Source organism: Triticum dicoccoides, chromosome 4B (assembly GCF_002162155.2).
Source record: "Triticum dicoccoides isolate Atlit2015 ecotype Zavitan chromosome 4B, WEW_v2.0, whole genome shotgun sequence".
NCBI lineage: Eukaryota > Viridiplantae > Streptophyta > Magnoliopsida > Poales > Poaceae > Triticum > Triticum dicoccoides.
Genome location: NC_041387.1, coordinates 51,645,327 through 51,657,769, shown reverse-complemented (window position 1 = coordinate 51,657,769; position 12,443 = coordinate 51,645,327). Strand labels below are relative to the sequence as shown.

Sequence of the window (12,443 nt, the reverse complement as noted above, 5' to 3'; positions counted from 1 at the left end):
GTAATTTTATTGGTAATCTTGTGTACATAAGCATTCTTTTAAAAGTCACAGCAATAAAAGTTTCATTCGTTGGTTGATTGTTCAAAGGACCGCGTAAAAATATATAAAAAAAGGGAAAAGAGAGAACAAAATGGCGAACGAGAGAAGAAACAAAATGGTGATGACAACTGTATTTGCAATGACAACATACTACACTTTGTATATATACAAAATTGTACTGCTTTCTGACTGAGACACCTCACATCATATCCAACAAAGCACAGCAATGCAAATGGTGAATGAACTGGCCTGGCTAACAGTTTTCCTAAGACCTGATGAGGCCAAAGTTATTCGAGAGCTTCCCAAGGTGCGAACACAGGAGGCTCCCCAGGGAGGACCTGGGCCTGTCCTGATCGGCGGTCGACGTCGCCGGCGCTCTCGTCTTCTTCACCGGCGGCCAGCCAGGCGCTCCTTTGGCGACGTCGAGCGAGATTCCCATCTCGGCGACCCTCGTCCGCACCGCGCACAGCGCCTCGGGCCGCACCTCGCCGCCGGTGTCGGTGACGAGGAAGAAGGTCCCGATGGCCTCCTCCTTCTGCCGCTTGATCTCCACCCTCAGCAGCGACAGCCCGTGCTCCCGCAGCATCCTGGTGAAGTCCGACAGCAGCCCCGACCGGTCCGGCGCGCGCACCTCCACCCTCACGCCCTGCAGAATTAGGACATGATGCCATGGCGTCTCAGCATTGCGCACACAACGAAAATACACTTGGACGAACGGAAAGAAATGAAATGGCTAATGGAGCCTGACTGACATGAGACGCCCTCCGCTCCACCGCGGCGACGAGGCACCGGGACACCTTCTGCCGCTCGGCGTCGCTGTCCACCGTGCGCCCGTCCTTGTGCCGGATGTAGTACTCCTGCGTGCGTCCGTGGTCACCACAATGTCAGTCACTACAATGTCAGTCATTGGCGTGGCAGGGCAATGCCACCGGCGCAGGCGCATAGACTTGTGGTGCAGTGCAGGCGCGTACCTGGATGGCGAGAGGGCCCTGGGCCCCGGCGGTGGCATGGAAGACGACGTAGTGCATGTCGGTGAGCGCGCAGACGGTGTCGAAGAGCAGCTTGGGGCGGTCCCTGCTCGTCATCTTGACGATGGCGTAGCCCCGCTCCTCCCAGTTTTCGATGGTGACGCGCGTCCCGGCGCGGTGTGCCGACCGGGCCGCGGTGGCCGCGCGGTCGCCCATGCAGAAGTGCTCCTCGTCGACGGGCGTCGGGGCGGGGCCGGACTCGTAGTCGCGGTCGTCGTGCATGAGCTGGTGCATCCGGCGCTCGGTGTGGACGCGGCCGCGCACGGGCGCCGACATGCACACCCAGCGGCGCTCGCCCGACACGTTCTCGCGCGCGTCCACCACGGCGTTCACGAGCCGCTCGATGCGCGCCCAGCGGCTCGGGTGCAGCGCCGCGCCGTCCGCGCCGGTGGTGGTGACGTAGAGCACCCCGGCGGCGCGGCCGTTGTGCGTCCAGGCCTGGCCCGACGCGACGTGGCAGCCCTGGTCGACGAGCACCTGGGTGATGGAGGAGAGCAGGCCCGGGCGGTCGTGCACCGTGAACTCGAGCGAGGCGCAGTCCGACACGTCGGGGCCGCCCGGGCCGACCACGTTGCCTAGGCAGGTGGTGAACTTGGGCGAGCCGGAGCGCTGGAACGGCAGGAGCGCCCGCTGGATGAAGCCCGGGAGCGACGGGTCCGTCAGCTTGCGCCCGATCTGGTCCGTCACGTGGAACACTGCATGGCAACAAGATTAGAAAATTCCGCGTCAGTAATCATATATTTTTCTGACCTAATTAATTCGATCGGAGAAGAAAGAAAAATGAAAAGGAGGCTGCAGGGAGATGGTTCTTGCCGTCCATGAGCCAGCCGCCGTCGGAGGAGATGTAGGACTTGTAGATGACGAGGTCGAGATCGGTGAGCAGCTGCACCATCTCCAGCAGCACGCCGTCCCGGTTCACGCTGTCCACCTTGACGAGCGAGCAGTCCTCGCGCGTCTCATTGTCGACGACAACCCTGCAGCCATCCAATCAGAATTCAATGGATGGATGGATGGATCGAGAATAACAACAAACAAGCAGAGGTGGCAATGCGGACGTACCCTGGGGTGCCGAGGCGGTCGAGGACCGGATCGAAGTCCGGCTCGAAGTAGGGCCCGGAGACGTACTTCATCGCCGTCGACGGAGAAGACGATCGGTGGCTTTCACGGACGGACGCCAATCGCCTTGAGCTGAATCTTTTCTTCTCGGTCGGTCTTATATGCCCCCTCCGGCACGGAAATCTACCGGAATTCGGACGCACGGTGAGAACAGCAGATCCAATCTGGGGCGGAGCAATCCGAGAAAAGGGAAGGGCCGCCGACGGCACGAGGAGCGCGCCCCATGCTCACATGCGTCGCCCGGCCGGCCTGCCGCTCGTAGTAGTAGTAATCTACCAAAGAAAAAGAACTCAAAAAGGCTTCCTGTTTTGCGTCGCCCGACGGAATCGAGGCTGCCTGCGCTGCGCGCGACGAACCGGTCGCGCGCGCGATTATGTAGGAGGAGAGGAGGAGGGGGGAGAGATTACCTCCGGTGAGACGAGACGAGGCGAGATGAGATGGCGAGGGGACGAGAGGCGGAGGAGAGGGCGCACGCACGTGCGGGTCCGGGTTCGTTCGATTTGGCCTCGGTCTGCAGGCTGCAGCTCTCTGCGTGGCCTCGGCGGCGTTTTAGGATTCGAGTGGAGAGCGCGAACGGCCGCCGCGCCACGTCGGAAGGGCGCGTGGCGCGGGCGGCCGGGTCGCAGCCTTACTCCTTTTGTCCGCTTCTCTTTCCGTCGTCTCGTCCACCCCTTTGATTGATTTCCTCCCAGCAAAACCCTGATTCGGAATTGATGCATCGCCATTTATATCATATAAGACTATATATACATGGAAAGTCAGAGGATCTGTCCAAATAATGTCGGACAATTAAAATGATATGCGGGTGCAATTGCATTCATTTACGAGGGGAAATTTTGATCTAATTCCCACCTTTCAATGTACATTTAGGGCTTCCCTAAAAAAATGCACATTTTAGGGTTTACTTGATTTAAATGATCTTTTTTAGAAATTTTAGAGGATTAGAATCTTTAGGAAAAAATTTCTATGCTTTTTATACGTCTTTTTTAACGAGCTTTCACCTAGGCTCGGAGGATGGTTCTACTGACGATGTATGTTGGCAGTGATAGATCTCGCAAAGCGTCCGTGGGGAGAGGGGGAAGGGAAACGACAATGCAACAAAACGGAGAGGAAAGAGTGCGAGAAAGGAAGGGCGGCGGTACACGTGAAAACAATGGCACGGAGTTGTGCTTTTCGACCTCAAGTAGCATGTGGGGAAGTTGATGCACAAACGTAAAGTAAGGGGGAGCGATTGTAGGTAGTTGAAACAATTTGCAATTATCGGCCCAGCTGACTAGCACGGAGCCACAGAGCTGGCACCCTTTCCACGTAAGAAACCATTATCTCTTCTTGATGCTGTGCATGCGGACATGCCTTTGCCAAACTGACGGTTTGTCTCTGAGAGGAGGAAAGCCAAAACGCCAGCAGTAGGAGCATTGGTATTTTGCGCAGACGATAGCTTAGTAGCTCTTTCGTACGCCAGCAGTAGGAGCATTGGTATTTTGTGCAGACGATAGCTTAGTGGCTCTTTCGTACTCCAGCAGTAGGAGCATTGGTATTTTGTGTAGACGATAGCTTAGTGGCTCTTTCGTACGCCAGCAGTAGGAGCATTGGTGTTTTTCGCAATCAATAGCTTAGCGTCTGTATCGTACGCCAGCAGTAGGAGCATTGGTCTTTTCTGCACATGATAGCTTACCGTATGTTTCGTGAAGTAGATATGATAGGGGGGAGGGGGAGGGAAATGACAATGCAACAAAACAGATAGGAAGGAGTGTGAGAAACGAAGGGCGGTGGTACATGAGAAAGCAATGGCACGGAGTTGTGGTTTTCGACCTCAAGTAACATGTGGGGAAGTTGATGCACAAAGGTAAAGCAAGGGGAAGCGATTGTAGGTAGTTGAAACAATTTGCAATTATCGGCCCAGCAGACTAGCACAGAGCCACAGAGCTGGCACCTTTTCTACGTAAGAAACCATTATGTCTTCTTGACGCAGTGCATGCGGACATGCCTTGCAAAACTGACAGTTTGTCTTTGAGAGGAGGAAAGCCAAAACGCCAGCAGTAGGAGCATTGGTATTTTGCGCAGACGATAGCTTAGCGGCTCTTTTGTACGCCAGCAGTAGGAGCATTGGTATTTTGTGCAGACGATAGCTTAGTGGCTCTTTCGTACTCCAGCAGTAGGAGCATTGGTATTTTGTGCAGACTATAGCTTAGTGGCTCTTTCGTACGCCAGCAGTAGGAGCATTGGTCCTTTCCGCAATCAATAGCTTAGCGTCCGTTTCGTACGCCAACAGTAGGAGCATTGGTCTTTTCCGCACATGATAGCTAATCGTATGTTTCGTCAAGTAGATATGATAAGGGGGGGGGGATGGGAGCATGACAGAGGAAGAAGCTTCATAAGGAGGGGGGCATTAAGTGGCTCAACATAAAACACAACGTCGCTTTGGAGGGTTTATTATATCACCCATGACTAAAAAGGAGAAAACCAATTATGAATCTTCTCATGACAAAATCATACTAAATTGAAACAAATATTTTCAAATGTCAGATAAAACTAATAAATAGATGACCCCTTTTTTTATTTGATAGCATCCTTTAACAAATGAAAACCTACGCACTGCATTGATCCATTGCCCGATCGTGATTCGACGCTCTTCACCTAAGTGCTTAATAAAACTTAGAGAAAATGCTAGGTTTTATCGTGAGGTGGCAATCACGTATTCTACAAGTAAAGTATGTTTTTGGTCCCTCGACTTGTTGGTTTGGCGGGGTTGTGGTTTTTTACCTCAAGTTACATGTGGGGAAGTTGAGGAACAAACGTAAGCAAGGGAAAGCGATGTAGGTAGTTGGAGCCACTTGCATTTATCGCCCAAGCAGACTAGCACAGAGCCACACAACTAGCACCTTGTCCACGTAAGAAACTCCATTATCTCTTCTTGACGCGGTGCATGTAGCCGAATCCTTGCCAAACTGACGGTTTGTCTTGGAGAGAGGGAAAGCCAAAACGCCAGCTGTCGGTGTCAAAACCGGCGGATCTCGGGTAGGGGGTCCCGAACTGTGCGTCTAGGCGGATGGTAACAGGAGACAAGGGACACGATGTTTTACCCAGGTTCGGGCCCTCTTGATGGAGGTAAAACCCTACGTCCTGCTTGATTGATATTGATGATGTGGGTATTACAAGAGTAGATCTACCACGAGATCAAGGAGGCTAAACCCTAGAAGCTAGCCTATGGTATGATTGTTGTTCTGTCCTACGGACTAAAACCATCCGGTTTATATAGACACCGGAGAGGGCTAGGGTTACACAGAGTCGGTTACAATGGTAGGAGATCTACATATCCGTATCGCCAAGCTTGCCTTCCACGCCAAGGAAAGTCCCATCCGGACACGGGACGAAGTCTTCAATCTTGTATCTTCATAGTCTTGGAGTCCGGCCGATGATGATAGTTCGGCTATCCGGACACCCCCTAGTCCAGGACTCCCTCAGTAGCCCCTGAACCAGGCTTCAATGACGACGAGTCCGGCGTGCATATTGTCTTCGGCATTGCAAGGCGGGTTCCTCCTCCGAATAATTTATAGAAGATTGTGAACACCAGGATATTGTCCGTCTCTGCAAAATAAATTTCACATTTCACCGTAGAGAGAATAATATTAACACAAGTTCAATCTGCTGACGCGTTTCGTGGCGTGACGTCACACCACAACCAAGCCTTTACTTGAATCGTTTTTATTATACCACCTTAGCGCGTTTAGCGAAGCGGTTTCCTTGGCACGTCTTGTCGAAGCAGAGATCGTGTTCCCCTTATTCCGAGATTCCCATCAATACGGACGTGGGTAACCCAACCGCGCCATTGATTGCGGCGCTTGGGAGAAAAGCGAGTTTTATCAGGTCGGTGGGGACGCATAGTTTCGTCCGCCCATATATAAGGGGATAAGGATCCACCTTTTTACCTACGCCTTCTTCCTCCTTTGCTTATCCATCTCCGCGCACTCGAGCTCCAGCGCCCAAGTCCGCACATCTCACCTCAACCTTCTCCAACTATGTCCGGAGCGAGAGGCAAGTGGATGGCCTCCTCCGTTACGGAGGGGCACATCAAGAAGCTGCGCAGCGCCGGATATCTGTCCAGCGACATCGCGCACCGGCTCCCCGACGAGGGGCAGCCCATCCCCACCCCCAGGCCCCATGAGAGGGTGGTATTCCTTCCCCATTTCCTCCGCGGACTGGGCTTCCCACTTCACCCCTTTTTCCAGGGGCTCATGTTCTACTACGGCCTGGATTTCCATGATCTGGCCCCGAATTTCATCCTCAACATCTCGGCGTTTATCGTCGTGTGTGAGGCTTTCCTCTGCATCCAGCCCCACTTTGGCTTGTGGCTCAAGACCTTCAATGTCAAGCCGAAGGTTGTGAAGGGCAGTCAAGCGGAGTGCGGAGGCACCATGGTGGGCAAGATACCCAAGGTTACTTGGCTCGAGGGCGCCTTCGTGGAAACCGTCAAGGGGTGGCAATCGGGGTGGTTCTACATCACCGAGCCGCGTGACCCTAAATGGGCAGCGGCCCCCGAATTCAGATCTGGCATCCCCACACGGCTCACCACTTGGAAAGAGAGTGGCCTGACTTGGGGTGATTCGGAGGAGCTGACCGGACTCCAGGCCTGCATCCAAAAGTTAGTGAACAAGAAGCTCAAGCTTGTCAACGTAGTCCAGGTCATGCTCATCCGCCGGATTCTCCCGTGCCAACAACAGGCCTTCAAATTGTGGGAGTTCGATCCGGCCCAGCACCGAACCTTGAGCGGGCTCTTCGACACTAGGTACGAAGATGCCTGGAAGGTGTTGTTTAAGGGCGCCGAGGCTCCCGCATCCGCTACCGAAGATCGCGGATTCAGCTCGCAGCGCCAGGCTAGCGAGGTAAGTGATTTTACCCTTTACGGGACACTTGTTTTCCATAGTTTGACTCCATGCGGGATCTAAGCTCCCTCTCCTTTGACAGGACTGGCTGAAGAAGGCCGAGCAGACTAACTGTCCGGCCCCTTTGCCAGAAGACCCAGCGGACGCCCGTTTAGCGGGGCTGCTGGTTCCGGCACCCCACGTGGTGCTGGAGAAGAAGGCCAAGAAGGAGGCCACGGGCACTCGAAAGAGTTCCCGTTTTCAGGTGTCCGATGACTCCGAGGCGGACTCCTCCCACGAGGACGAGGAGGACAAGAAAAAGGCCTCTCCCCCAGCGGGGGGAGGGAAGAAAAGGAAGGCCTCCCCAACGAGGGAGGCCTAAGGGTCCAAGAAGGGAAGGACTCTTCCCCCGGACTGTTCCGCCCACGCCGCTGACGACGACGAGGATTGGCCTCCAAGGGCCAAGCCCCTGGCGAGATCGTAAGTATCCGGACTCCCGAATGACTTCATGATTTTTCTTTCTGCCACATGTGTCTTTCTAATGCCGCATACAACCCTGCAGTCCGCCCAAGGACGATCTTCCCGCTTCGTCGAGCGGGTCCTTGGGCACGTCGGATGTGAACAGTACTTCACTTCCAACCGCCTCCTCCCCCCGTGACGCTAATGACGCCGAGGTGGGATCCCAGAGAAGGACCCACCCGGAGGAGGAGGACCCAAAGGTGCCACAGGGCGACCTCCCGGACTTCGTACCAGACTCCGGACCGGAACCTGCAGTGGTTCCGGAGTCCGGCGGGCGGCCCCTTCGTAAGAAGGGCAAGACCGTGACGCCGGCGGCCTCCGTCCAACCGGAGGCACCGGATAACTTGCTGGAGGCGCTCAACGGCGCTTCCATCGAGGAGGAACACCGCACTGTCATGAGTGCGGTGATTCAGAAGGTTCAGCTCGCCAAAAGCGGGCTGACCAAAGCCTGCAGCAGCCTTCTATCAGGCTTTGAGGTAAGAATATTAATATATGTAAAATAGTACCGCATAGACAGTAGCCCCTGATGCTCGGTTCGGTGTTCGGAAAGAAAAGCCGGACTGAGGATCTAAAAAGATATACGCAGGAGTCTTAATAAATATGTCAATATGGGATTGCAGGCTGCGCTGCTGACCTCTGCCGCACTGACTGCGGAGGTCAATGCTTTGAAGCAAAGCCTCGAGCGGTCCGGGAACGAGCTCGGCCGTGCCAAGAAGCAGCTCGAGGACAAGGAAGGTGAGTAACACCTTATTAAAGTTGTACCTTACAGAAAAGGATTTGGTTACAAGAGAAATGACAAGGATAACGTGGGTACTTCAGGGGCCATGAACGAGGTGGTGACCCTAAAGGAGGCGGTGTCCGCGGCCGAACGTAATGCGGCCGTGGAGCGCGCCGGGCGAGAGAAGCAGGAGGCGCGGGTGGCAGAGGTACAGCAAGAGCTCCAGGCTCTCATGGAAAAGCATGAGAGTTTGGAGCGCGACTCGAAGACTCGAGAGTCCGAGCTTGCATCGGCTCTTGAGAGCGCCAAAGCCGCTAAGGCCGAAGCCCACAAAGCCCTTCAGGAAATCGAGGCGTTAAAGAAAATAGCGGCGGGTAAGGCATTTTTCATGCAAAGCAAGCATGTGAATGTGAATTACCTGTTACTTACCCGAATTCGGAGCTCTCCAGGAGCGTTCGCAGATCTGCCCCGCAGCGTGTCCGATGCTGCCGCTTTCTATAGGGCCGAGGAGGGGAGCTCGACGAAGAAGGTCTTCTGGTCTCAGTATGCTGAGGCCGGACATCCGGTGCCCCTTAGCGACCAGCTGAAGCAGCTGGTCGAGCTCCACAAGGTGGCCAAACAGGCCATGAAGGGCCTCATAGTTCGGCTGTGGCCCAATGTGCCTGGGAGCTACTTCGGCCTGGTGCGGCGGCTGGTGGATGCTTGTCCATGGATTGAGGTCATCAAGTGATCCGCCTGTATTGAAGGTGCCCGTCGGGCCCTTGCCCATGCTAAGGTGCACTGGGGCAAGATGGATGCAGAGAAGCTTGTGACGGACGCGCCACCGCCGAGCAAGGAGTATCGCACGCCCGAGATGTATTACAAGAGTGTCTTGAAGGGTGCCCGCACTATTGCGGGTGAGTGCTCCAATAATGTAATATTTGAGTAGACTCGCATTTTGTTATCTTGTGCGCTGAAAACTTTGTTCATATGCGCTAAGCAACGCTTGTTGATTTAAAATATTACCTTCTGTGCGGCTGTTTATCAAATCTGAGAGATGGCAAGTCATCGGCTTCAGCCCCCATGCCACGAGTGCTGGGGTGTTCGGGATAAATTTGAGCACTCTTGTTCCCATATATGGGTCCATCTAGGGAGGCGCTCAACACAACGAACTAGGCAACCGGACTTATAATGCTTGAACACTCTCACTTAGCCATAGAATTCTATAATTTTAAATTTCGGCGAAGCCCCTAGTGTTTGGAAGGCCGAATTCGGGGCGCTATCCATGCCTGGGCCGGACAAAGCCGGTTCCTCGCTCTAAGCGGCATAAGTCTTTAGGGACTCGAAAAAACCTCTCGAACAGCGACTGGCTCTCGCCTCATCATGACAGTCAGTTTTAGCTTTCTCCCCTGAGGCGCTCGCCCAGCTCAACTGGGGCGCAATCGCAGTGGTTCTCCCAGTGCTACCTTAGCCGATAGAACGGAACGTAAGGTACCAAAACATGGGAGCCGGGCAAACCCAACTATTGACCCAAGACATGATTCGGAGCCGATGCATATAATGCTATAAGTTCGGGGTGCCGCACTTGTGAAAGTGTTCGGACTTATCACACCATAATGTGGGGAACTTAAGCCCCTGGTGTATTTAGCCGTACCAAAGTGTACGGGTGCGACATGTCATAAATGAACATATGTATAAGAAAGGAATGCAATTATAAGCAAAAGGGTGTTGCATCGTTTATTCAAGAAATACTGCCATGAATGCAGAACGATACAAATAGTGCGATGAGCAAGGGATGGGACTATTAAACATGTCCCCCTCTAGGGGTAGGCTGCGGAATGGTGTATAAAATAGATTTAGTGCTCGTAATGGAGACCACCTGGGTATTCGTCATAGCCTTTCTCCTTTCCTGGCTGTTGCATCGTGAGTTCGACCGGTCTACTGCCGGACAGGGCCTGGGAGCCCCTGATGTGGTTAAGCCGCATTCTGGGCCTGTCGTGGTCGTGCCCCTTCCCCTATGCCCATGGTATCTCCAGAGCATAATGATGTACGCGAAGGACCAGTCTTGCGATCTTGTGAGGGCCGGGGTTGGGGCCGCATTGCTACGCGTGCTCGGAACGTGCCAGGTGGTCTTTTTGTAGGTTACTCCGGGTGCGTTTCGCCGTGTCCGGTCGCTTAACGGCCGGACTCGAGAATTGCCTTAAGAGGCTGCATTGTACTTCTGCCACGAGAGCCGCTGTATGTTCCTCCGTTCGGAGGGAGCGTTCGGTGTTTCCATTGACCGTGATGACTCCTCAAGGGCCTGGCATCTTGAGATTGAGCTATGCGTAGTGCGGCACCGCGTTGAACTTTGCAAATGCGGTCCGTCCGAGCAGAGCATGATAGCCGCTGCGGAACGGAACTATGTCGAAGATTAACTCCTCGCTTCGGAAGTTATCTGGGGATCCGAAGACCACTTCCAGTGTAACTGAGCCCGTACAATTGGCCTCTACACCTGGTATGACGCCTTTGAAGGTCGTCTTTGTGGGTTTAATCCTTGAGGGGTCTATGCCCATCTTGCACACTGTGTCCTGATAAAGCAGGTTCAGGCTGCTGCCGCCGTCCATCAGGACTCTGGTGAGGTGAAATCCATCGATGATTGGGTCTAAAACCAATGCGGCGAATCCGCCATGGCGGATGCTGGTGGGGTGGTCCCTTCGATCAAAAGTGATCGGGCAGGAGGACCATGGGTTGAACTTCGGGGTGACTGGCTCCATCGCGTATACGTCCCTGAGTGCACGCTTCCGCTCCCTCTTGGGTATGTGGGTTGCATATATCATATTCACCGTCCGCACTTGTGGGGGGAAACCCTTCTGTCCTCTATTGTTCGGCGGTCGGGTCTCTTCTTCGTCATTGCTATGCAGCCCCTTGCCATTGTTTTCAGCAATTAGCTTGCCTGCCTGCTTGAATACCCAACAGTCCCTGTTGGTGTGGTTGGCTGGATTTTCGGGGGTGCCGTGTATCTGGCACGAGCGATCGAGTATTCGGTCCAAATTGGACGGACCCGTAGTAGTTCTTTTGAATGGCTTTTTCCGCTGACCGGGTTTGGAGCCTCTGAATCCGGCATTGACTGCCGTATCCTCATTATTGTCGCTGTTAATGCGGCGTTTGTTCTTGGTGCGACGCGACCTGCCATTGCGGTCCTTTGTATCCGGACTGCCAGAATTTTTGCTGAGGTTGTTGCTACGGGCTAGCCAGCTGTCCTCTCCCGCGCAGAAGCGGGTCATGAGTGATGTGAGGGCTGCCATGTATTTCGGCTTTTCCTATCCCAGGTGCCGGGCAAGCCACTCGTCGTGGATGTTATGTTTGAAGGCCGCGAGGGCCTCCGCATCCGGACAGTCGACGATTTGTTTTTTCTTAGTTAAGAACCGTGTCCAGAATTGCCTGGCCGATTCGTCTGGCTGCTGAATTATGTGGCTTAGGTCGTCAGCTCTGGTGGTCGCACATACGTGCCCCGGAAGTTATCAAGGAATGCGGCTTCTAGGTCCTCCCAACACCCAATTGATTCTGCTGGCAAGCTATTAAGCCAATGCCGAGCTGATCCTTTAAGCTTGAGTGGGAGGTATTTGATGGCGTGAAGGTCGTCACCGCAGACCATGTGGATATGAAGGAGATAGTCTTCGATCCAAACCGCGGGGTCTGTTGTGCCATCATAGGATTCAATATTCATGGGTTTAAACCCTTCGGGGATTTGATGATCCATTACTTCATCTGTGAAGCATAGTGGGTGTGCGGCGCCTCTGTATTGGGCTATATCGCGACGGAGCTCCAACAAGCTTTTTCTACTGTGTTCGGCCCGGCCGGACTTGCTGTGTCCGACGCGACGGTTGTCGTCACGTATCATGGGGCGCCCACGCGATCCGTAGATCGATCTTGATTGTCTTGTTTTATCCTCCAATATATCTTGCAAGTCCGGAGCATTCCCCTGTGGCCTTGTGCTTTTCGAGCGATGCCGGGGTACGGTTCTAGTAGAGGGCCTAGAGGCCTCTCTGTCGCGGCCACGAGGTGGCCGGTCAGCCGCATTGTGCTCTAGTGATGCAGGTTTATATGCCTCCTCCTCTAATCGGGGGAGCAACTTTCGTTTGGGGTAGCTTTTGGAGGGGCGTTTGAGCTCATGCTCTTCAGCCGCAAGGACTTCAGTCC

The 12,443-nt window shown here is 54.0% G+C and overlaps 1 protein-coding gene across 3 annotated transcripts; it reads right to left on the bottom strand.

Moving 5' to 3' along the window:
- Positions 1-139: 139 nt before the first annotated feature.
- LOC119294935 (ACT domain-containing protein ACR3-like) lies at positions 140-2,707 on the bottom strand. 3 transcript variants are annotated; one of them, XM_037573228.1, is made up of 6 exons: positions 2,591-2,707; positions 2,127-2,455; positions 1,881-2,041; positions 1,011-1,762; positions 792-896; positions 140-685 (listed from the first exon to the last, which is right to left on the bottom strand). In XM_037573228.1, exons 2-6 carry the CDS (start codon positions 2,195-2,197, stop codon positions 305-307), a joined length of 1,470 nt encoding a protein of 489 aa, XP_037429125.1. In that variant the 5' UTR covers positions 2,198-2,455; positions 2,591-2,707; the 3' UTR covers positions 140-304. The 3 variants fall into 3 exon arrangements, with proteins under 3 accessions (XP_037429125.1, XP_037429128.1, XP_037429126.1); XM_037573231.1 differs by having other exon boundaries at positions 2,127-2,306; positions 2,591-2,697; XM_037573229.1 differs by lacking the exon at positions 2,591-2,707 and having other exon boundaries at positions 2,127-2,583.
- Positions 2,708-12,443: the final 9,736 nt, after the last annotated feature.